The 25,418-nt window shown below is 40.3% G+C and overlaps 2 protein-coding genes across 3 annotated transcripts; one reads left to right on the top strand and one right to left on the bottom strand.

Moving 5' to 3' along the window:
* Window positions 1-81: 81 nt before the first annotated feature.
* Window positions 82-11,761, bottom strand: LOC306831930 (U2 snRNP-associated SURP motif-containing protein). 2 transcript variants are annotated; one of them, XM_079356234.1, is made up of 24 exons: window positions 11,586-11,761; window positions 10,532-10,616; window positions 10,298-10,409; window positions 9,641-9,750; window positions 9,452-9,519; window positions 9,237-9,352; window positions 8,488-8,552; window positions 8,251-8,416; window positions 7,958-8,157; window positions 6,588-6,631; window positions 5,192-5,296; window positions 5,025-5,091; window positions 4,394-4,560; window positions 4,161-4,323; window positions 3,951-4,030; window positions 3,772-3,859; window positions 3,529-3,657; window positions 3,213-3,393; window positions 2,897-2,962; window positions 2,748-2,811; window positions 2,489-2,639; window positions 1,860-1,970; window positions 527-705; window positions 82-429 (listed from the first exon to the last, which is right to left on the bottom strand). In XM_079356234.1, exons 2-24 carry the CDS (start codon window positions 10,607-10,609, stop codon window positions 309-311), a joined length of 2,631 nt encoding a protein of 876 aa, XP_079212360.1. In that variant the 5' UTR covers window positions 10,610-10,616; window positions 11,586-11,761; the 3' UTR covers window positions 82-308. The 2 variants fall into 2 exon arrangements, with proteins under 2 accessions (XP_079212360.1, XP_079212359.1); XM_079356233.1 differs by lacking the exon at window positions 11,586-11,761 and adding an exon at window positions 11,494-11,577.
* An 8,078-nt stretch (window positions 11,762-19,839) lies between these two features.
* Window positions 19,840-22,392, top strand: LOC306831362 (serine/threonine-protein kinase pim-1-like). Its single transcript, XM_079355430.1, has 6 exons — window positions 19,840-20,808; window positions 20,924-21,150; window positions 21,277-21,543; window positions 21,684-21,864; window positions 21,977-22,150; window positions 22,272-22,392. Exons 1-6 carry the CDS (start codon window positions 20,445-20,447, stop codon window positions 22,361-22,363), a joined length of 1,305 nt encoding a protein of 434 aa, XP_079211556.1. The 5' UTR covers window positions 19,840-20,444; the 3' UTR covers window positions 22,364-22,392.
* The last annotated feature ends 3,026 nt before the right edge of the window (window positions 22,393-25,418 follow it).

The raw sequence follows: 25,418 nt of genomic DNA, 5'->3' as shown, positions 1-25,418 counted from the left end.
TGACCTTTCAAAGGCTACAATTCAGCAGAACAAATATGTAGATACCTGGCCCTCTCCACACACACACACACACACACACACTCACATCACCAAGAGTGGTTTATTTAGTTTCTGAACTGTTGAAGGTTATCATTTTTAAAACAAGCATAAAAACAAAAATAGATAGAATTAGATACAGTGTTCAAACGTCTTCTTACAAAAGAGTGCTGGATCTTGCAGGGATAGTGTGAGTGGGGACCAATGACACAGACATGCTGGTCTGTACAGAGAGGAAACCAGCGGGCTCGTGGAGGACAAAGTCCAGAGAGTCAATGTTTGCTCTTCTTTGTCTTCTTGCGGGAGCGATGTGGTGACCGAGACCTGGACTTCCCCGTCTTCCTGTCTGGTGTTGGGGATCGGGAACGTTTGGACTGTTTAGGAGACTTTGTCCTGTTTTAAAAAAAGAAAAAAAAGTACATTTGGGATTAGATCAACTTTGAAAATGACAATTAGCATAACTGCATCGGAGCTGAAACATGTCACTTGCTTTAAAGGAGAAATGCTCCTCGCCGGTCGGGTCTGGTCGTCGTGATCTTTACTTCGTTCTCTTCTTCGCTCGCCGTTTTCACTTCTCCTGCTCCTCTCTTTGTTCCTTCTGTCGTCCTTCGACTTGTCTTTACATTTTGTCGTCGGCCTCTCGTTCTTGGCTTCGTCTTTTTCAAACTCCTGTAACAGAAAGGGTAAAGCATCCCATCAATGTCTCATTTAAACACATTAAATGTCAACATGTCATGGCTGAAAACACACCCACTAATCAACGCCTTACAGGCTGCCAGGTCTCCACCAGGGGGAGCTGTCAGTCTCACACACAGCAGTTAGAGAAACTGTAGCTAGATGTAATCCCTGTAGAGCGGACGGTGCACTCTGGACTAGAGACTGTCTGGGTTTGAGTGCTCTGTTTTTAACTGTGCCAACTAATTTCATGGTGTAATTTTAATGTACTTATAACAAGCACTTTTGTATATTTAGCCCCATGCTGTTTGTGATTAAATAAATATTTCTATGAAACGTCTGTGATCGCTGTGCTTTTTTTTCTTCAGGGACTCGTCTGCACAAGAAACAAAGTGCGGCTCTGAGTATGATTTTTGTCGTATTGTTGCAGAGATGCACTAGGTGTGACCAGCTATAGTTGCACCTAATGACACTTTTGTCGTTCAGGTAAATGATCTTCACACATTTTAAACCTGTGATATCTGAATTTGGCTGAAGTTCAATTCAAATGTAGGTTATGAACAAACTGGTCCCTTGTTTTGCAGCTTTGTCACTCATGCATTATGAGAGTGGTCTAATGAGTGGGTTGTGACCTGCACAGCTGTATAAATGTATGAAAGTGACATGAAGCTTTATGCTAATTTAGAAAACTAGAAATGCACAGTCAACTGCTTCCCATTTTACTATTTGTTAGAAAATCGTCTTTTTAAGTCCTCTCAAATTTAAAAATGTATCCGGAAACGAAGAAAGTGTCAGTCTCTCCCCGTACAGCTGCACTGCTACTGATAACAGGTCGTCTCAACTCTCATTGATTTGCGATGGGGAGCCGGACAAGCAGTGCATGGTGGGATTGTTGCAGCGGGAGTGGCTCTGCAAAGCCCCAGACAAGCCGCCCGTTTAACCAATCAGATGCATTCATTGAGGCTACGTCACCTCTTCATTAACCTACAGTGAAAAACATGTAGAACATCGGAACAAGCTCTCTTTTCGTTGGGCGTACGCCCGGCGAGCGGCGAGCTGGGTGATCTCTTATGTCCTCGTCACAAACTGTTTCCAGGCTTCTAAGTGGAAACTGAGAGGTACGTTTAAAAAAAGGCCCGTTAGCTCACCGTCTGCAGCAGCTTGTTCCTGTAGTGATCCACCTGTTGCTGTATGCTCAGTCCAGATTTCCTCGACCTCTTGCCGGACTCGAGCTCATCCTGGATCTTCATGACCTTAACCTTCATCAGACACATTTGAACAGTCACTAAAGCGAGGCAGTTTGAGTCGAATATAAAACCTTATTTCTGCGTTTGCAACAGAAGCCAACATGTTTCTACACAATGTGTTTGCTCAGTTTCATGAGATAACGAGTAATTGAGGTTTGTTCTCTGGAGATCTCCACATATCTCATATGTGCTGAGTTACAAAAGCACAAAATAGAAAAAGACTTATCGGCGGGTGATGGCAACAAGGCGTGTCACAGTCTGGCCTATCACAGTGAACAGTTTGTTTAGTAGATCACCGGACAATGATCCCGTTATCACAAGCCAAAAACAAGCTTTCGTTATCTCGAGATAACGAGATCAATTAAACTGTTGTAATGGGAAGAGTTATCCCAAGGGAATACCGCAAGAAAACGGTAATTTATTCATTATGGAAAAACTAGAAAAATTGAGATCGATACGAAATCTCCAGAGAACAACCGTGAATCCCTCATCAGCACATGCTTGTCCCTCCTCTTTTTTCGTACATTTACCTCCAGCTCTCTCAGCCTTTTCCTTTTGCTCTCAGACATCTGAAAGCTTCGGAGGGAGCTCTGGAAGGCTGCACCGTCGTATTTGGGCGAGCTGCTGGAGTCGTCACTGCTGTCGCTTTCCGAGTCTTTATTCCCCTCCTGGGAGTCGACACTGTCACCAGTGGAGGGAGGGAGGGAGAGGGAGAGGGAGAGAGAGAGACTCGTGTATCTCTGTAGCATTCGACTGTTTAAACAAAGTGTGCATGTCTTCAGACCTTACCTCACATTCACCTCGTCTTCATTGTTTTGCTCCACCACCATGTCCCACTTGGACTCCATCTTGGCTTCGGAGGGAGAGGAGAAAGATGAGCAGGATCATAGAGGGAATACTGATATGATTAAGACTGTTTGTATGTTGAGCTCTGGTACCTCGAGAGAAAGTCCCATTGTCACCTGTCCGTTCCCACTTAGACAACGAGACACGGCTCTCCTCCACTAAAGTAAGAAAAGAGACAACCGAGTCAGGACGACGTGAAAAAAGCAAATGAACACAACAAATACAAAAATGTATTTCAGGCAACAAATGTATCACTGGACAAAAAAGAAAGGCTGTCTTTCTGATATCAAGCATACAGCAGCGTTTAAAGGTATTATAAAGAATAAAAAAATAGTAAACCTGTTGTTTGCTCATTCAGAGGCCCCTCTGTACATAACCAGTAAAAAAAAAACTCCTTGGTGAACTTACACGGCATCCCATTAATGTCATCAACAGCGACTCCGAGGGGAACGCCGTCAATGTCGTCGACAGGGACTCCATCCAGAGGATCCCAGCCCATGGGGCAGCCGTCGATGTCATCCACGAGAGCCGAGTTCAAACCAACAGTCTCACCGTCCATCGGCGCACCATCGAGATCGAAAGACGCGTCCTGAAGGTGAGAGACAAGTGAACATGTGTCGAAGCGGTCAGAATGTGTTTAAATATTTTTCCAACATGAAGAGCTGAAGAGCCATTAGAAAAAGGGTGATAAACTCCTGAATGAGCAGATTATTATTCAGCTCACCTCGGCCGGCTCTTTGGAGACCTCCTCTACCTTGGCAAAGCCCAGAAAGATGTTTTGAAGGTGAATAAGGTAAGACTCGGGGTAGATGGCCCAGTCTTCCCATGCTCGGAAACAACTCATGACTTTTTGCTGTTAAGATTAAAGAAGTCAATTATTTTTTCTATTTTTTTTTTATTTTTTTTTTTATTAGTTTGCCTGACAAAATTATTTCACTAAAAAAAAGAAAAAAAAGATCTCAATTACCTTGAACTGCTCAGCCTGCAGCCTGGCCTGTATGTTTTTGTGCACTGCATTAAGGTCTCCAAATATCTGTGCAAGCTTTGTTTCAAAGCTGAAAAGAGACAAACACGGTGACACACTGCAGGAGGAAGAAGAACTGCAAAAGAACATTTTGGAAGCTGACCTGAGAGAAAGTCTCTTACTATTTACGATAATATGATGCACCAGCCACTTTGGCGCAGGAGTTGTGCAAGATGTCTGACACGAGGTACAATCTGGCGACCTGTAAGAATGAAGACAAACAAAAATTATGCAAAAAAATAAAAAATAATCAAATGTAAAAAATCCCTAAACTCATTGTTAACAGCCTGTACATTTGTGCTCCTATAAAGACTTAAAGGAGGAGCACTGGCCTTCTTCTGAAGAGGTGTGTGAAGCAGAGAAAAAGATTCAGTGACGTGTGTCACGACTTCCTCGGCTGCATCTGCTCGCTCGAGACAGAACAGCATGGCTTTGGCGATATCTTCTCTGCTTGGAATGAGCTCTGTGAGCAATGTGTGCAGTCTCTTTCTGTGCCTGTGTGACAAACAAACGGTTTAAATTCACTGATGAAAAGCTCTAAAAACATACTACATGCCATACTTACTCAGCCCTGAGCTGGCCTTTCTTCACCTCCTCCTCAGGCGGAGCCTCTTCCCTCACTTCTCGATCTTCCTCTCTCTGAGAGTAGCTGTTTAGGACAGGCGGCCTCCATATGGAGCCACCACGGAACATACGGAAATCTGTGGTCCTCCACTCCGTCGGGGACTCTCCCTGTTGGAAGGAGAAAGGTATTCAAGTCAAAATGACTTGTGAAGTTTGTCCCCATGAAGTAGAAGTCACAAGCACATGATAAATTCCTTCGGTGAAGAGTTTACATCTGGTTATAATACAGACTGTCATTAATACTGAAGCCTCTTAATGACCTACGAGAGCGATCTATCATAACTTTATATATATATTTTTTTTTGTTATGCCTGTCACCCCTGGTTGGATGCCAGATGAAGTCATTAGCAGCACACTAATGAAACAGACGGTTTTAAGTCTAAGTGTGCCAACATTTCGTTGTGCTTTCAATAAAAGTTATTTAAAGTGAAGAAGGATGAGAAATACAAAACGTGTCCAAAATCAGCAAATGTGACAATTTTCCTGTTTTGTCCACAGGGGGCGCCAACATTCACACAACCTGGAAGTTCCTCACAAGAGCTTTTAATGAGGCGGGTTTTCACAGCACAAACCTGGAGGATGGAGAAGAGTTTCCAGCGGTAGTACACATGGTCTTGACTTTTGTTGTTGAAAAGGAACCTGAGGCAGTAAAAAAAAAAAAAAAGAGCAAATTAAACATTCACTCATCAAAATCACTTTCAAGAACGACACGCTGCTCAACAGGCGGAACGGTTCTCACCTGTAATCTGGATTGTTTAGCTCCTTGCTCATTATCACGGCTTCAAACACGTGGCCTTCGCGCACCACAAACTCTATCATCCTGTGAATGAGTAATAATAGATTCCTGTTGGGGAGAAAAATGTTTTAGAGCATCAGTCAGTTATAGCATGACATCTCTTACACATCTTTAAACTGAGCTAGTGGCTCATGCAAACTGCAGGCCGACCGACTATAAACAGTTATTTGGCCTCTGGTAGTATCATTCATGTAGTTTATGACATTAAAGACGCTAATCATAATAAGGATGAGAGTCAGTGTCATAAGCATGCGACAGCTGTACTCCTTGCTCAGTGTGTCCATGAACAGGTTTAAAAAAAAAAAAAAAAATCACACAACTGACAACATCTATTCTCAAACACTGATGAAAAGATCTGAAAGCCTTCTTCTTAAATTTCTCCTTCACAGTCGAAAAATGACAAAGTAACTAACTCCAATGGGATTTTAGAGGCCTACATAAATCATGCACTGATGAATTTAAAGTCCCAATAAACGCACTTCAAAGAATCCAGAGTGACGCTGTGATCTTAGTGCGACTGAGACTCTAGCTGTATTTCTAACTGAAATGAGAAAGAACCAATCACAAGATAGAAGGCGGGACATGACCTTGGGATGGTTAGCTTCAACAAAGCTTTTTAATTAATCAAAAAATGAGCAGACCATTTGGAATATATTTGGCAGATAAATGAACATTAAAAACAGGAACACTGGGTTGAAACCAGGAACATGTATTTTTCATAACATTTTTCATAATCTGTTTATGCAGTGTTGCTGTTTTTTTTTCTGTTATAACTACAGCTGCAGTCAGACTTTCATATGACTCACTGTCTGCTTGTGTTTACGGCGCTGCACTGGCATTACTCAACTCATCTAACTGTACAATGAAAAAGTCCATCTGCCTCCTCGCTGTATCAGTCTGCAGTGTCTCAGCCAACCCACGAACAGAGAGACAAACATCCATGGCTTTTAAGTAATAACATAGTAAGTATAATCAGCACGGCCATAGACATACAAAAACTACTTAAGGGTCACACTTTGAAATACTTAATACAATAAAGGGACAAACAGGAGATATTTAAATAACTCGAGGGAGAAATCATTGCACTGACTGTTTGGCCGTGAGGACCTTTAACTTCTGCAATCAGAGTTCTAAGTCTTAAATTGCCGCATTCATAACGACACTCAAACATCCTTTTCTTTTGTTATATATACCTGATATCAAAAAGCATCATCAGCCTTGAATTTTCAAACTTTAATAACATATACAGTTGTGACACGCACACAGTGCACCACAGCCTCTGTCGTACAACACTTGTGTAAGAGCAGCGTTTTGATCGTAGGAAGAAGAGTGTGTGTACCTGTCTGTCGGGATAACCACTTTGACTACGGCTTCGGACAGAGTCTGTTTGTGAAGTCAAACCAAATAGTGAAGATTTCATTAAAAAAAGTGAGCACACTGCAGCATACATACAGCACAGAAAACCACGACAGCATTCAGTCAGCATGAAACAAGAGGAGGATGATACAACAGTGGACACTTGTTTCGAACATGCCTGAATATAAATACAAGCTAAACAGAAGTTGGAACATTTAATAGACTCAGTCAAACTGTTGTGCTTCATTGAACTGCTATAATCCTGCAGCACACAGACAAGGCGATCGGTTATATGATCACATGCAACAAGAGAACATGGCCTCAAGCTTTTGGAGAGATTATTTAGTGGAGAGGCACGGACTGTGAAGATCGCGGCTCGGGGGAAACAAACCTTTAGTTTGTTTGTTACATCTAGGTTTTTCCTCCGTGCGTGTTTCTCTCATGAGTTGTGTGACTCCGCGTGTTCACATGGTTGTTTTTAGTCCCTCCTCGTCTTAACCCATCTGTGTAGGACTTCTTTCATGTTTGATGAAAACAGCTCAGTTTGTCCAACACGTCACTGATTCTGATAAATAAAAAACTCAATCTTTGAATCAGCAGTCACGTGAACTAGCTTTCCATCATTAACACGATGAAACACGACAGAGACACATCAGCTACTGACGTTGGTGAAGGTCATATAGAGTCGGGTTCATTTGCCAATGGGCTGATCAGTGTCAACAGGTCTGGTATCAACGTTCAACTGGTGTAGTGCAGCCCTACTACTTACACATAGTTTAATGTGAACTACCATTATATTTGGTGAATAAATTTATAACACCTTGTTTTCATCTAGAAATGTGTCTGCCTCCTGCGCACCAGTGCACTTCATGAACAGCTTGTTTCTCTCCTCAAGTTATAATCCTGCATTATAGGAAAACGATGGTACACTGTTCAGTAAATACAACTTGTAAATACAATTTTCCTGTTGGTCCGGGGCTGTGAGTACTCACGCCACATCAATCTAGTTTTAGTAGACTTGGATCTCAACTACATACAAATAGCATGAAGAATAGCAAACTCCATGTGGAGAAAACAGATGGCATTAGAAATAGCTAACCAGCTGCACAGACACTGCATGTTTTGGGCAATGGAACCCCCCCCCCCCCCCCACCAGACTGGTGCGCCGTATATGAAGAATTTGAAGGCTCATCTTTCATTCATTTTTGGGTTTCTTTAAAGACTGTATTTCTAATTGCAATACCAATCCAAGGCAGGCTCTTGTATATGTAGTAAAAGACTTAGACATAAAAAATGATCATGCAAACACGTCAGTTAGACAGAAACAGAAGATGCTTGGGCCCTCAGTTTTACCTTGTCCAGCTCCCCCTTGGACATGCCCAGCGGCTTGGTGAAGTCATTGCGGAATCGATCTCTTGGCTGAGCATTGAAAGGCAGACCAGATGGAGGTGGCGGTGTGGCCCTCACCCCGACTGGTGTGTAGAGAGGCTGAGGTGGAATGCGAGCTGGTTTACCCCATCCCAGCTTCATCTCAAACCCCATGATTACTTTTCCTGAAAAAAAAAAGAACCAAAACAGTAAAATCTGACAATGATAGTCACTGAGAAACATCTTAGTACAACGATTAAACATGATCTGCTCTGTACCATCAAGTGCAGCCAAGGCTCTTTCTGCATCTTTCCGTGTCATGAAAGCCACAAAGGCTCTGTTGGAGGTCCGGCAGCGCTCTTCCTCTGTTCGTGGCCACATTATCTTCACACTGGCCAGAGGGCCATACTTACAAAACTCTTGGCACAGCATCTCCTCGTTCATCTGAGAATTGAGAAAAAATTAACACGGATGCATAAGTGTGCTAAGCTTTTTAATGTGCGTGTCTTCTTCACCTTCTGGCTGATGCAGCTGATGTAGAGGTTGGTGGTGGTTGGTGTCATCAGGTCATCATATAAAGCTGAAAGAACAAACAGGATTCAGGTGAGCGAAGGAATTAGCATTTTCGAATCATTACGCATTAAATGAGCACTTCGTAACTCTGTCATCTAGTGTTTAAAGTGGGTACTGCAGTCCAAGTTCAAAACATTGGAGAGCCCCCCCCCCCCCCCCGCCCTCTCCTCCCTAAAGTCGATGCACACACAGGTTGCCATGTTGCAGACATGGAAGCTTCAGTGTTTAGCCAGCTCTGAATCCCACTGGAAACCTTTCTGCGTTTTAACCTCTCTCCGTTTTTTCAAAAGCATCACCAATATTTGTCCTAATTTCGCCACGTTTCTGCTCATGAAGCTTATTAAAAAAATACAGAGGCTTTTCAGGTCTGGTAGTATCAGCTTGATCTGAACCAGTCGCTACAACACCTGTTTGTTTGTTACAATATCTGGCAAATTGAAGGCCGTCGAAATCGGCTGTTTGGGGGTGCCTTGAAACCGCCTACCCTCTCTGGTCGAAACAAAAAGAAACCATTAAAAACCAGACTAAATATAGAAGGAGGACATACTGGCTGCTGCATTGTTGTCAGAGAAGCCAACACTTCAACTCAGCATGCTTCTTTCATGTCGGATCATATAGTAAGGTCATACTTTGATTTAATTGAGTAGATATCTTAGATATTGCTTTTTGAACATTAAAGCGAAACACTCACTTGATCGTGCTGTTAATGGTATGTCCAGATCTCCTCCTTTTCCTCCTCTTCCTCCTCCTCCACTGTCGGGGTCATACCTCTTCCTCCTAAACCTTTCCTCCCGCTCTTCTTGTATTCTGCATTTTTTATAACATGGAAACAGGATATGGATATTTGAATGAGAAAAAAAAAAACCTGAACTTAAGAACAATATACATATCTGCAAAATGACTCACATCTTGAGTTCTTCTTTGAAGAGTTCCAGATTACTTTTCTTCTTTTCGTCTGCCTTTCTTTTATAAGACTGTTGATCAAACACAATCGGATTTAAAACATGCTGAGCACAGTTAGAGGTCGTAGAAAAACAAAAGAGAAGTTTGAGTAATAGGTTTGCGGTCACTGAAAACGTGAGAGGACAGACTTACAGCCTTTTTGCTGTCAACAGCTGATACCGCTGAGACATGCCTGGACACAGGGCTGAACTTGGAGGCTGGTTGATACAGTTTACTTCTGTTGAGCTCCGCTGCTTCCTCCTCTGCAGAACACAAAGCAATCACTCAACACTGACCACACAACTTTACATTCAGAGGTAGCAGCAGCAAATTAGGATCTGTAAAAACAGGAAGCAGCTCTTTGAAGTTGTTCTTGTGTTGGTCAGCAGGAAACTTCCTCCTGCTTCTATGTACACAGATTTGTTCTAGAAACAACCGGCATGAATACGTTTACTCTCAGTGTAGCTGCAGTGTTTGCAGTTAAGAAATTCCTGTTAAAAATAGAAGTAAAAAGATTTGGCTTCATTTTTGGACTCCCGAGAGAGGATGACTTTAATTAACCTGTCAAAAGATATGGGCTCTGACAATGAAGAAGGTGAACTGCTGCTGAGTCAACAATTTTCTTTGATCGTAATTGCCTGCTCTCTCTGAAGTTCTTAAAACCCCGTAAGATGTCAAGGTTATCAGTGTAACAGCGTTTTCATGGATAATTCTTGATTCGTTATTGTTCACAATGATGGAAGAGAATTCTTATTGAGCTTCATCTGCTCGTATTGTTTGAATAAGAGTGACAAAGTTCGGACTGTTTACCTTTAGTTGCGTTCACGATGCCCCCATGGACAAACGTTTTCACTCTGCTTTTCTTGTTGGACTCAAATGATGCCAAGAATTCTTCAAAAACATCTGCTGCTTTTTCTTCCTCCTACAAAGTCAAAAGGGAACACTTTAATCGACTCTGCAGGTTCACTGTTGACTCCCACATTACATACTCCGATTATCAATGAATCCACACAGCACAATATGAATTCTTCAATATACGTTTACCTTTTTCTTGAGCTCTTGTTGTTGTTTCTTTGTGAGTGTTTTGACTGGAGTCAGAGGTTTTCCCTTTTTATCTGCCATGCTCAAACTGCAATAAAGATAGAAACGATACTTAAAGGACTCACTGGCAACCTCTCACTCAATTCCCTCAGATTTATCCTGATGAAAAAAAAAATTGTACAGTTTGGACCTCCAGTCGGTACAAAACATGTAGCAAGACACTGAACAAAACAAACATGTTTGGAAAGTGATTCACAGACTATAAAAACTGTAAATGGCTCTGTGACCCACCTCTGGGTACCGACCAGCCACTTGAAAACCACTGCTCTAATAGCAATATTCTTGTTTAATTTGTCCTTCACTCAGTGTATTACTTATCACTTGTGTATTACTTTGAGGGACAGAATAGTAAGAGAAATTGTCAGTGACCATGTGCAGCTGCAGCAGCATGTATGTATGCAGGCCACACTTTATTCACATATGTTAGGCTTTGTTTGGTCTGACAGTAGATGTAAACATTTGAGCAACATACAAATAAAATATTGTAAATACAAGCCACACATGGTGCTAGCTGCTTACCCTAGCCTAGCAGATAAACATGGTGGGCAAATGAAGCAGTTTCAAACCCATAACTCTTTTCAACATATTCCCGGTTGTCATCTTTTGCAGAAATGACCAAAGAGTTGTTTTTTACTTGCAAGGCCCAGACCTCACACAGCTATCACTACAATTTGCTAACGATTGCTAACAGTGAAGTGTAGCTTAGCTTAACTGTAGCTTCATTCAAAGTGAGCAAACAAAGATTAACCTGTAAATGCATCATAAAGCTAACATTCCTCTGTCGACCTTCCTGCTAAAAAAAACCCCAAAACCAAAACAAATGAAATCTATTACTAACACCTTTTAAGTCCTGCTCTTTTACAGTGCATACACTACTCTATGCTAGCTATCCTTAACAGTCTCACATTTTCTTCCACAAATCATCGACAGGTCTTTTTTTTAAATCACAAGTCATGCATGCCAATAACTTCGTGCATTCGTTTAAAGTGGGACTCACAATGAGTGGCATGCTATTGCTTCTGCATTTTGCTTGCGACGGCGATTGTTTTCTATCACAACATGCTACCAGGAGAGGAGTTATTATCCGGCTGGAGGAGCTGTGGAGGAGGAGGAGGAGGAGGAGGACGCCTGCTCAGCTCACTCAGTCTGCACCATAACAAATGAGTCTGTCACTGTGCTACTTCTGCATATTGATGATCAAGAAATATCCCTTTTCTCTCCGGGACATTCACTCGAACAAAGTCATTTGTTCATCATCATGGGCGTATTTCAAAGGGGACATTATTATGAAAAATCCACTTTGACTGTGTTTTTGAACATTTATTTGGCTAACCTGAGTGTCTATAGACCCACACAATTTGAAATAAATCAATCCAATCCTTTGTTTGTGGTCTGCCTTAATCTTACACAACATTTCAGTTTGTGACATCACAAATTAAATTCTGGGTAAGAAAATCTCCTCCCCTGGTATCTCCACCCATGGACTTCACCTCCAGCCTAGAGCTAATATTTTGAACAGGTCTGCCATTTTTTGTTGTCTCTACAGAGGAGTGATGTCTACCAGGAAAACTCAGGGGTGATCATTGCAATTAAAGAGACACACACACCAAAACGGAGCGTTCTGAGCGAGCTGGTTTATACATATATCCTCTGGGGCTTCATTCATGTTATATTTGGACCAAAGCACAGCACAGACGTTTCATTAAGGGTTTATATATTCTTCAAATCAACACATGTAAGCCAAATGAATATGTATGCCAGCTGACAGTAAAAACAAAGTGTTTTGATAAAGGAGCAAGTGAAACATTTTACACAAAGCAGCAGAAATCAAAGTCTCTTTAAATGTCTTCAATAAGTGAGAAGAGCCACAATGTTGCATTTTTTTCTGAAATTAAAATACATAAATTTAAATGTATGTTTTTAAGTACAATCTTTCTTAGAAATGTTGGACAGATTGAAAATTGGTGTAACACTGTTCTCTCACAGGGTGAGAAAGTTCTGACCCTCAGATGCGTATCGCTCACTCTGTCAGTGATGGCAATAATTTCAGTCAGCTCTTGTTTACAAGTACAGTACATAATTTGAGATGAATTCTGCGGATAATATCTTGCTGCGATCTCACATTAATTTACTCCCACTTGCTGCCAAAAAAAAATACGAGGGGTCTGGAGGAAAAAAATCCAGGTGAAGACTGACTGAAAACTGTGGCCCTTTGCGTTCACACATGGTTTTTTGGTGCTCTTCAGACAAAGCTAATGCATAAAAGCTAAAGTTAAAATTAGAAACACAATGTTGCACAAAGTTGTGAAGCCTGTTGGAAAAGATTGTGTCACGCTTGTTGAATATTGTCCCTGTCTGTGTTTGCTTTAAAGGAGTGAAAAAGACAGTGTTGGAGGAAAATGTCCCTGAGGCCTACAGTGAGGTGAGTTCTGTGCTCTGACCTTCCCCCTTTACTTAGAGACATTTTTTGGGTGATTTTGTTTGAGCTGAACACTGGGTGGCACTATGAACCCAGGCAGATGAACTTTATTTAAGGACACTGATTAGCAGCAGGTGTTGTGCTCTAAGGGTAAATGGGTTTTGACCATGGAAAACAGTAGGCGAAAGAAGGAAACCAAAATGTTACGTTTTATCCTGGAGTGTTTTCTTAAAATTAAACGTCGATCTAGACTCCGGTCCGGATCTGGACCAAAACGCAATAAAATACAGACCGAGACAAATATAAATATTCAAATGTTGTGTCCAATCTGCCCCGTGCCCAATCCAAACGTCGTTGTTTAACGTCACCATGGTAACTCACTGTGACCGTAAGGGCTTCTTATTGATGCATATTAATATTCTTGTATTCTTATTTGTAAATTTTAGTGTTTTGTATATTTTTGATGTGGCACCTATTGGACTGCTCTAACAGTATTTTATTGTACTTATACAATGACAATAAAGACATCGTATCTTTCTTCCGCAAGTGTTTTTTTTTTTTTTTGCCTCCGCAGAAAGTTAGTTTGAAGTTGGATATTTGACAGACTTCCGCTCTGCTGCGCTCCTGAGAAACCTATTAAACATCCAACATAACACTGACTTCACCGCGGTCACACACATTTATTGTATTAATTATTACATTATATTAAAAATATTCATTGCATTTACTCTGATACAAGCCCAATTTTAGAGCAACAAAACAAACAAAAAATAACGTTTTCTTGGATTTGATCATAATGATTCGTGTTACTTTTTGGAGAAAAACATCGCCAATTACAAAAATATATTAAAATAAATAATGATATGCCATTGGCGTCTACCAAAACTTGTGTACGCATGCGTGAATTAAGATGTGTTTATGACGTGCGTGCTTGCGATTGGGTGATGAATGTTTTCATTTAAAAAGTTTGTTTAGATCTTAACCGTGACGTCACAGATCAGGGCGACTTATACTACTAGCTACTTGTACACAGCAGCTAAAAACAGGATTTATGTCCTAGCATTTTGAAAGATTTTTGCAAAATCATCCTATCTAGGATCAAGATGAAACACACTATCATGATCCCATCAGAAGCTCTTCTGCCCCTGGTGGACAAATATTTTGAAAAAATTACAGCAGCACAGTGGAGCATGTTAGCTGCAGGGACTTGGGATTCAGCTTTAGATGCCACTCTGGCTGACATGTTAATTGAAATTGTACAGGCACTATCTGCAGATGTCTTGAGGATTGTCTTACCAAGTTTTCAAGAGTGCCTGATCATTGAGAACTTGAATGAGGATAAAACAAATTCAGTTCTTGAGGACTTTAATGTCACAGCCAGCTTAGGAGAATCCCTCTTAGACAGCTTTGCTGGTGCTCTTCAGGTCCCACAGAACAAATGTGTGAATGCAGAAAAACTGACAGATCTGATTGAGAGTGAAGTCACACAGAAGGTAAAATATCTTCTGTCTGTGGCTGCAAACAGCCAAGTTTGGCCAGAAGATCCTGCCGTTTATGTCAACGGCTCCATGTCCAAAATCTCGTCTCTTGACCACATGTTGACGTATGCTACTAAATGTCTGAAGAACTTCCTAATTGGGCAGAAATTTAAGTTCCTTGGAACATCTATGCGGCCAAAAAGTGCTAAGATTATCAACAACAAAAGCTGTGAATCAAAAGTATATTCTTTGGCAAAAGAGGGAGAAGAGAGATATGAATCATCTCAGATCAAACAATCAAAGATCTCTTTAGCCTCCGCAGTCGTATCTGTGAGTGAGATCCTGCAAAAATGGTCAGATCAGACATCAGACATCACTGAAGTGACTGGCAATGCTATATCAGCTCCTGACACCTCTTTTGATGCTCATTTTGCAGCGACTGATATTGTCAATCACATTTTTGGTGATTTGCAGGATCCTGACTTTATGGATGTAGCTGAAAACCCAAGTAACCCTACAAACAAAGGTGTGAATATGGGATCAATATACGACACAGTGCGAACCTTCTTTTCTTCAATGGCCACACCTACTAAAAACACCAGCGATAAGAAAAAAGTTAGCAAAGTCAAATTCCAGAAAGTTGTGTTAAACCAGTTTGAGAAAATGATGGGAGAACTTAGGAATTCATTTGAGAAACAGAACACAAACTTTGTGGTCAGTCTAAAAAAGGATTTAGATTCTTTAGATACTGAACCTGCAGTGTTACCAGGAATGGTTCCAGAGCATAGGCCCAAACATAAGGTTCACTTTCAGGACCAGAACACAAAAATGTTAACTGTGAGAAAGTGTTCTTCGTCACTAGAATATGTCGACATGAAAGAAGATGTTGACAAGTTGTTTAAAAAGGTAAGCTCATCACGGATATCTGCAGCACATGCAAACGAATCACTGGAAGACATCATATCCGTTTATGGGATCAATGCGTTTTCAAAGGAGCTGACTGATAAAGTGTACGATCACTTGACTTCCAGCCAAACATATCAGCTTCCCCTGCCCCCGTGCGGAAAATGTCTCTATGACTCTGTCATTTCCACGAAAAGGATGGGTGCCGATCATTTCCAAACTTCTCCTGAAGTCCAATATGCAATGACAGAGGATGCAGTGAGAAAATTCTTGCAGAAGGTCTTAGTCTGGTTGGAGAAGGAGCCATCCACTAATACCATAGAAAATAACAAATTGTCTGGTGCCCTAACAGACATAGAAAATCTGATCCCAGCTTTGCTGAATCCACCTGTAGAAGAGAGCTACAGGCAGACCACATCCGCTCTGCCAAGTCAGCTGTCATATGATGACACTCAGGGACAATCAGAGAACTCATTCTGGTGCGGTGACAATCCACGAGTCCAAATTCACATTGATAGTTACATTTTGACCAAACCGAGAGAAAAGGAATCCGCTGAGATACCAAAAATGAAATCTTTGGGTCATCTATCAGTGCAAAATAATCACGCGACAGGCTCTAAAAAGTTGAAAAATACAGTAATTACAGTGCCATCCGTCACATCTCCTAAATGCATTAGAAAGAACTATAGCGACAGGCAGACCAAATCCTCTCTGCCAGTTCAGCAGTCGTCTAATGACAATGAGTCAGATAACTCGTCCCGCTGCAGTTACAATCCACATGTCCTTTTGACCAAACAAAGACTTTCGGTGTCTTCAAAATCAACTGAGATACCGTCGGAGCAATCACAGATATCTTCAGACCATCTGTCATCGTTCAACAATTATGCAACCTGCTCTGAAATTACGACAAATACAGACTTTTCAATGCCTTCTGTCACATGTTCTCAATGCACAAAAAAGTATTATAGCCTCATCACTGCTCTGATTTTGAAGCTCCGGTCCAAAGCCCCAAGGAAATTCAAAAAATCCTTTGAGATGGGAAATATCGATATCATCATCAGGCGTCTGGGTGACAAATTATCTGACGATATCAACTTCTCTGCTGTCAGTCAAATCAAGGATAACAAGCGATTCATCAAGGCTGTGTTAAAAGACCTCTATATAGAGTTTGGCTCTCCAGAAAAGGCATTGAAGGCAGCATTATCAGATGAATCATCTTTTGATGATGTTGTCCTGACATATCTAAAAATCCACCTGTACAGCCTTCAAAATGGCTCAAAGGAGAATGGAGTGTACAGTTTTTTTGCAGCAATAGGAAAAGCGATCGTAAAACCTTTCGGCACGACCGCTGAATAATGAATTTCTCCCCCTTCAACCCCACAGTCCCTTCCCCTCGTAAACAGGATTCCAAACCTTTCTCTTTGCTGTGTAATTTCATCATTTGTGTTTTGACAGTCGACACACTTGATTTAGATGTGTCGTAAACTACACGTGTAGATTTAATGTTGGCGTGGATAAATAATGTCACCACTGAACTCAGCTGCTCAGTGGTGACATTGTGGCTTCACAGCAAAGGTCAGGATTGAATTCCGGTTTTGGTTTCCTCCGGGTGCTCCGGTTTCTCCAACCATTTTAATTTTAATAAATAAATAGATAATTGAACAAAAACACAGAATTGTTTTACTGCCTTTCTTTCAACTGTAAGGTGTGAACAAAGGTAGGCCAGGCCTGATCTTCAATTCAGTCTTCAGAGATTCTGCATATAATGTGCGTAAATGTTCATCTTTAGTACGAGGCATCTTTAGATTTACTCCCAGATTTGATTTAGAACTCTGCAATAATGAACATGTTTTTTCCAGATTATATTACAGCACCTGTCTTATTTGTCTCTGTTAAAATGTTTTAAAGAAACTAGGATAAATGACCCTTTAAACCTGTTCAGTCTACAACAGGGAATGGTATAGCTCTCAGTTCAAAATTCAGTTGCTTTCAGTCCAACCAATGACACAAATGCTATGGTAAATGTGATAGCTCCTCTACTGTGGTTAACATGAAGAACAGACTCAAATGCAGCCTTATTTTTCTTTGTACAGGGTTTGCTGCTCTCATCATATTTTTTAACACATCCAAGCACTGTGTGTTGAACCAAAAAAAATCCACACGTTGACATGAATGGTAACAGTTGTTTTTGCCAAAGCAAAAAAAAAAAAAAGATTATTAAACAATCAACAAACAATGCTATCTTTTTAAGTTAAGTCACAACTCATTTGTAAGACATTGCAACCTTAATATTTACAGTTACATTGCAACTGTTTATTTATTGGTACAAGAGTCCATAAACAGTGGCTCCACATTTAGAAAAAAAGTGTTCTAGTGTTCTTCTGAGTTCAAAGAGGCAACAATGTGTGTGTCCCATAAACTGTAAATCTAAATACTCACACCAGGAAACGTATTTAACAGTCTATGGGACTATTAAATATGTTTTCTAGTGTGTGTACATATGTAGGTGACTTAATCATATTGTATTTTTTTTTTTGCTGTTATGCATTGAAGCACATTTTAAAATGAAAATAAAAATTGAAATGTTATCTATATTTTCACTCCGAGTCATCTCTGCTCTCAAACTGCAGTCAAAAAGTTTCTTCCCCCTCTCCAACTTGTTGAATTATCATAGGAATGAATGCCCTGGCTGCGGCTGACAACCGCCACATGTTGGGAGAGAATCAGTAGGAGTTCATACAGGGAGAAAAGCAAGCCCAAATAAGCAACTACACTTTAGAAAACATGCCCAAAAAAATGCAACCTGCGACTGAAGACACTTTCAAGCGACTTTACAGAAAAACAAGCCCAAAGTCGCTTATAATGAGTGGACTTGGCAACACTGACTCTCACTTGAACCTGTGATACACATCTAGACAAGTATTCAAGCCTTTTTTGTTGTTGTCTTTTCTTCTGATACCCTGAGTCTTTGGGACCTTGTCATAATTCACTATTGGCCTGATCTGGTTGTTCATGAACTCTCCACGGAGTGCGGCTCTGCCTCCATGGTGGCGCATGTATCAGTGTTTTAAAGCATACTATCTGTGATTTATGTGGAGGAATGGGTCTCAAATGATGATAAAATATCTGTTTCACAGCCCAGACAGAAGCAGCATGAAGATGATTACATTGATCAAACAAGACATGTGTCAGGTATTTGTACAGATCCTTTTAAAGAACTGTGATGTGTGATTTTCACGATGCTGTTCTGAAGTTAACATAAAGCTTTATGATTTTTCAAATTCAACTCACTGCAAATACAATCCCTGCCCTCGATGACTGTTTGTTACACTCTGAATGCATCTTTAGTTTTCTGTCCCGTCCAGACAAAAATAAACATGGTATAAAATTAACATTTATTACAGTGCTAAATGGCTCTGGCATGCATTAAATAAATACATGCATATTTACTCTTTCTGATTTCGGGATAACATTTATTTTGTTTATGGCATTTGTGAGAACCCATAAAGGTGGATATGTTTTATTTTTGACGTGCTGTTTGATACTGATGAAAGATCAAGAAAGACACATCTATCAGTGAGTGTTGGATCAAAAATAAATAGTTAAGTAAAGCAAAACAAGATCTCCACACCAAGAAACTCCTATTTTAAGGATTAATTAAGTCATGCTACCTTTTTCTTCCTTGCCTTCCAAGTAACTACTCAAGATAATGATGCAAGTTTTGAAATAGTCAGTGGTTTTTGTTTTTCTTTTGTTTCCCAACAGATGAAAACAGCTAATATCTTCTCTCGTCATCAGATCCTTCAGAGAAGCTTTGCATGAGAACAGATAATTAACTTTGTTTGGATGCATTTCTTTCTTCAATTTTTTAAAGTATATTTTTATTATTTAGACTTGGTTGACTTCTCTTTCTTACAGACTTAGCAAGCAGAAGACGGAGAGGATGGACTTTTCTAATAACTGGGGGGTTTGTTGACAAATAATTGAATCTGTGATTATTGACTTGCAAGGCTATCATACACGTCACACGCTAAATGAAAAATACAAAATGCTTCTCTGGAATATTCAGTTTTTCGTGATCGCACTAACATTAAAGAGGTAATATAGGACTGTATGAAGTTTGTGTTCAAGCATGGGTAAATACACACCTGAGTGTAATATCTAAGCTTATAAAGCAACTGCACTGTTAAAACAAGTAAGTAAAATATCTTTAAATGTTTATATTTGTGTAAATATTTAGAATTATTTTTTCAAATGATCTGAGTGGGTTTGTTGAAAGATTATAGGGACACATAATAGAGTAAGAACATTATGGAAATGTGTATTTTACAAAGGTGACCTTTAAGTTAGACACCTGTATATCCTGTTTTGTGTTCCTTTTTAATGCAAAAGCTTTGTTCTATTCAATTTAAAACTTTATAAAATAGGAGAAAACTATCAAAATAAAAATATTATTGTACAATAAGGCCAAGCCAGACAGGCGGACATTTATCTAGACACTTAACTCTAAATTCAGGCATTGCTTGTCCTTATCAAAAACTATTACAGTTTGTGATAAATTCTGACTAATATCTGAACTACTGTGTTTGCTGCAAATCCTATTATTGGGATAACAATGAAACTGCAGTGACTGTAGCATTCCGACCTATGTTTTAATTTTGTTTTTTTTAATGGTTCCAAAGAGGTGAAAAATCTCAAGTCACTGGTGCCAAACTTTAAGTTCAAGACAAATTTTGTCTCTATTTATTCTCTATCTATTTATTTCTAACCTTAAATGTATAGTGCAATGACAATCGATATGAAAGAGAGTTCTGATTGGTGGTCAGCGGACCAATCAGAGCGTCAGTTGCAACCTGGAACAACAGTCCATGAGAACAACACATCACTGAAAATTGGCCCTCTTGTTACTATGGCTACTTCATAACAACTTTTTTTTGTTTTTGTTTTCTGAATTGTGATGTCATAGATCAAAGACACTTGTTGGAACATTGACCTTTAAAGCCAGTCCAGATAGACAAGACCATTACTTCACAAGTGTTTCATTCACAATCACTCAATGATCAGAAGTGCATCATTTTACATTGTTAAAAACACAACGATGAAAAACGACTCAGCTCAGAAAATGAAGGCTCCCAGACCTTCTGGCCCAAGGAGCGATCCACAGGTGGCAGCATCTGCAATTTACAGCTCACTGAAGCCAACTAAAAGAAGGGCCAGTTCTGACACCAAGGCCCCCCAAAAAAGGACAAAGTACTGCAGTTCTGAGTCCAAAAACACAAAGGAGGAGGATTTAAGGGTGAGGGTTTCGAAGAGGAAAATCCTTGAAGATGGAGAGGGACACTCAGAGACGGTGACAAAGAAGACGAGAATAGATGTTAGCCAAGAAGACCAGGAGTCAGCATCCACCTCTACAGACAAAGGTATGTTACTGTTGTATATTGATTTACATTTTAACCAACAAACTTCAGTGCTATTTAGTTTAGAAGATTATCTCGTCAACAAACTAACATTCCTGTTTTTTATTTTATTTTACAGACAGCAGCAGTGAAACAGCTTTCGATGATGTTAGCAAGAGGGGCTCCAAAAGAAAGTCGGAGGCTGACGGAGAAGGGCCAAGCGGAAAGAAGAGGGCTGAGACAAAGCTAGACACCACAGAGGATTTCTTTGCTCAATTCCAGACCAAATATGAGCAAGGGGAAAAGCTTGGCGCAGGAGGCTGTGGATCTGTGTTTGCCGGCCATCGCAAAGCAGATAATTTACCTGTAAGTGTTACTCACGAACATAAACAAATGTATACTTTAGCACAAAAACACATTCATACATAAGTAGGCAGATAAAATATGATCAGGAAGTGCTAACAACTTTCCTTTTCTGCTTTTGTCTTGTAGGTCGCAATCAAACACATCCCGAAGGACAATGTTTTCTGCAAACATACAGATCCAAGTGGGAAGCAGGTTTCAATTGAAGTGGCGGTAATGGAGAAGCTTGCGTCAGAAAATCCTGGATCTGTGGGGACGTCGGCATACGTGTCACTGCTGGACTGGTATGATCTGGACGAGGAGCTGCTACTGGTGCTGGAGAGACCAGTCCCCTCAAAAGATCTTTTAAATTACACCTGGGACAAAGGAGGGGCCCTGCAGGAAGAGGAGGCAAAGGTAAGTTACTTGTATATGTTTTGTTTCACTGTGGGAAACCTGCAGTGGAGCTGATATGAAAATTGAAAACAAATTAATTACTACATCTAAGCATTACCATCTTGTGTGCCTAACCCTCTCTCTTTCTTTCTCTCTGACAGATTATAATGACACAGCTTGTGGATGCAGCAAAAGAACTGAAGGATAAGATGATCTTTCACCGTGACATCAAAGTGGAAAATATCCTGATTGAGTCTGGATCGGATGTTCCTCGTGTTCGACTCATCGACTTTGGAATGAGCTGCTTCTTCAAAGAAAGATCGTCATTTCGAGTTTTCTATGGTAAGCTGTCAACCTTTCATTCATGCTCTGCTTTAAATAACCTGTCTGTTACTCTTATATTTAATAAGTATTGCCTTTTCCTCAACTTAACATTTCTTTTTCTATTTTGTAGGAACTCCTGATCACGTGCCTCCAGAGTGGTATGAACGCTGCACGTACAAGGCAGGCCCCACTACAGTGTGGCAGCTTGGTGTAGTCCTGTATGACTGTCTACACAAAAGGGCATCCTTTGAGACCCAAAAGTTCCTGGGAAAACGGCTGAGGATCAGCAGAAGACTTTCTAAAGGTAAGTAAATCACACTCATAATCACATGTCACAAGAATTAAACAATCTGCTCAAGATAGTTCATATTTTCATTGTGAGTGAAGCTGTCATGCTCATCTTTATTTTCCATCTTTCTCTCCAGATTGCCAGGATTTCCTACACACGTGTTTGACCAAGGCCCCAGAGGAGCGCCCAACGTTGGAGGAACTGAAGCTTCACCCTTGGTTAAGATAAACCATCGCACACACACAAACAAACACACACAAACACACACGGCTCATTAATTTGGACTTAATTTCCCATATTTCAATTTCAATAGGATTCTAATTTGCTAATCTAAAAAAGTCCAAATAGAAAAAGTACATATCAACCTAAATTGCTTAAATTGACCTTTTGTGAACAATAATTTGAATTGGCATCGTGTAAAAGTAAGAAAGAGAAAAGTCATGTACACTCTCGAGTGTACTCCTTAATTGCATTTACTTTTAACATTTAAAAGTAACAAAATAGAAAAAATGCTGTTAAGCAGGGAACATTTGTTCAAAGGAACATTTCATTAACTTAAAAAATACTAATAATGACAATTAAAAAATGAATTCCAAGTACGGTAATTACAAATAATTAAGAATAGTTCAGAAGTGAATTAGTTGGAATATTGACGTTATAATTACAACCCAACTATCGTATAAGGTCATAAAACTTTATGAAAACTCTATTTATCCCTGTGGGGTAATTAACACACCAAGCGGTCGACCACAGGAGCAGCAACCCACATACACCCTGACAGAGCAGGGGGAGCAATTTGGGGTAAAGTGTCTTGCCCAAGGACACGTCGTACATGTTGCTCGCAGGGGCTGGGGATCGAACCCTTGCTATCCGGTTGCAAGACAATGACTCTACCCACTCAGCCACAGTGGGTATGTTGTATGTTCATATTCCATAAAAAGAAGGAACACTAAAAAGAACAAAAGGTTTAAACAAATGGCAAAAACAGGCAGAGGCAGACACACTAGGTACTTTTAAGAATAGACTTAAAACTTTTCTTTTTGATAAATCTTATAGTTAGGGCTGGCTTAGGACCAGCTCATAGTTATGCTGCTATAGGCCTAGACTACCGGGGGAACTGGCACCAAGATCTCTTATCTCTCTTTCCCTCTCTCTCTCCCAGCTTTCTTATCTTATAGTAATAAGATATGTCTATAGTGACAAGCAGTAGCTTGTCACTATCTTTGTATTCTAACCTCTCCTTTTGAGCTCTTTTAGGTTGCTTGAGCTCTCTTAGGTTCCTTGGGACTGTTGGTGAGGATGGCCTGCCCAAACAACCCCCCCCCCCCCCGAGAATGGCCTGCCCAGACCCCCCCCCCAACCTATCCCATCCTATTCTTCTTTCTGCATCTTGTCCCATCTCCCCCATCCCATTTTCAAGCCCAGCACAGTTTAGCAGATGGCTGTTCCGTCATGAGCCCGGGTCTGCTGAAGATTTCTGCCTGTTAAAAGGAAGTTTTTTCTATGCCACGCTATGACGGATTCAGCTGGGCTCTTGTAATATAGCCATCAGTAAGGTCCTTTACCTGCTTTTTGTAAACATAACAATGAGCATGGTCTTGTTACCTGCTCTTTTGTTAATGTTAACAGACAAACAGTAAGGTCCTCTACCTGCTTTTGTAAAGTGTCTCGAGATAACGCCTGTTATGAATTGACGCTATATAAATAAAGATTGATTGATTGATTGATAACTAAATGCAAAACGTCCAAAAACAGCCATAAGCAGAAAAACGAAGTAAATTCAGGGGGCAGAGGGAGACGGACTACGGACTACGGACGACGGACGACGGACGACGGACTACAGACTACGGACTACGGACTACGGACTACGGACTACACATATCACAACACAATGACCTGACACAGATGGTAAGAAAGACAGATACTAAATAGACACAGGGGTGATCAAACACAGGTGAAACTTGTGAGGTGAGGAAAATCAGGGCAATCAGACAGGAGGAAAACACACAAGAGCTTGGGCTGGGTCAGGAGCTACTGATGATGATATGATACTTTAGAGCAGGGGTAGCCAACCCTGGTCCTCGAGGGCTACTATCCTGCATGTTTTAGATGTCTCCCATTTCCAACACACCTGATTCAAATGATCAGGATTGTTATCAGGCTTCTGCAGAGCTTGATGATGAGATAATCATTTGAATCAGGTGTGTTGGAAGAGGGAGACATCTAAAACATGCAGGATAGTAGCCCTTGAGGACCAGGGTTGGCTACCCCTGCTTTAGAGCCTGCTTAACTCGTGTATCATTTAAAAACAATGACAAAACATGTGCAATAAAAAATAAATTAAAAAATAAAAATAAATCCATGAATTTAGCTCTGATTATTTTTTTATTACAGCATTGTCAGTCTATAAAGGCTTCATTTCAAGTCCTTGCTTTTTATTAAAGATTAACGAGAGCCTTAACACACAAGGACATCTTACATAAAAGTCGGACACTAAAAATCACAACCAACCCCCCTGTGACGTAAGTTACTGAATGGTTTATTTTTGTATTTCAACATTTACTCATTTATTTATTTAGATATTTTCACATTTTTTCAAATCTTTTTGTCTTTAGTTCCATTTTGTCAATGAATTCTAAATGTTTTTTTGTTATTCTGTATCCAGGTTGTAAAAGAGAAGTATTTATATAAATTGAGGATGTTTATCTCAACTCCATCCTAAAGCAGGACTGGTTGGCTTTCTTTGGTGAACTTATCAGCATTATCTATCGGAGCGATGACTTTTTAGAATTTAAGAATGATAAGCACGACTTAAAATCCGTTTAGAAAAACAGCCAACATGAGCCGAGTAAAGCCAAAAGAGAAAAGCTGCAGACAAGTCATGCCTTGTTCTCCAAAAGCCCAGAGTCTTTCCTGCTATTAAAAAAGGGGGAATATGCAGGTTAGCACTGGTGAGTTGTTGTCATGCCGACGTGTTCAGTTTCATACATTACTGTCACCTCTGTGAGCAAAGCGTTCAAAACATCATCAATCTTTACCCAAAGATGGACCGTGGTGTTTGGATTCAGTTCACTGGAGATATTTATTTCAGCTTTATATCGCTAGCATTGACATGACTTTTGCTCCTGACCGCACCACCTCAGTAGGATGGAGTCACAAAATATTCAAAGATACTACCTAACCTAATTCTGTGGGACCGGGCTGTGGGAACACAAGGCCTAATTTTTAAAAAAAATCCTAATTTTCAGTAGATAAAACAAACAAAAAAACGAAAAAAAACCTG

Source organism: Symphodus melops (genome assembly GCF_947650265.1).
Source record: "Symphodus melops genome assembly, chromosome: 11".
In the NCBI taxonomy this organism is placed as follows: domain Eukaryota; kingdom Metazoa; phylum Chordata; class Actinopteri; order Labriformes; family Labridae; genus Symphodus; species Symphodus melops.
Note: the sequence above shows the minus strand (reverse complement) of the source record. Positions and strands in the feature narration are given on the sequence as shown.

Bases quoted from the DNA above. Each gene is read 5' to 3' on its own strand.
- LOC306831930 (XM_079356233.1), bottom strand. From the start codon at position 11,543: ATGACTTGTGATTTAAAAAAAAGACCTGTCGATGATTTGTGGAAGAAA. The intron at 9,353-9,451 runs GTGAGTCATTTT...TAAAAAATGCAG, and splicing joins TTCAAAGAAGAACTCAAGAT to AATACAAGAAGAGCGGGAGG. The intron at 5,092-5,191 runs GTGAGAACCGTT...TTACTGCCTCAG, and splicing joins CTAAACAATCCAGATTACAG to GTTCCTTTTCAACAACAAAA.
- LOC306831362 (XM_079355430.1), top strand. From the start codon at position 20,445: ATGATCAGAAGTGCATCATTTTACATTGTTAAAAACACAACGATGAAA. The intron at 21,151-21,276 runs GTAAGTGTTACT...TTTGTCTTGTAG, and splicing joins GCAAAGCAGATAATTTACCT to GTCGCAATCAAACACATCCC. The intron at 21,865-21,976 runs GTAAGCTGTCAA...TCTATTTTGTAG, and splicing joins GTCATTTCGAGTTTTCTATG to GAACTCCTGATCACGTGCCT.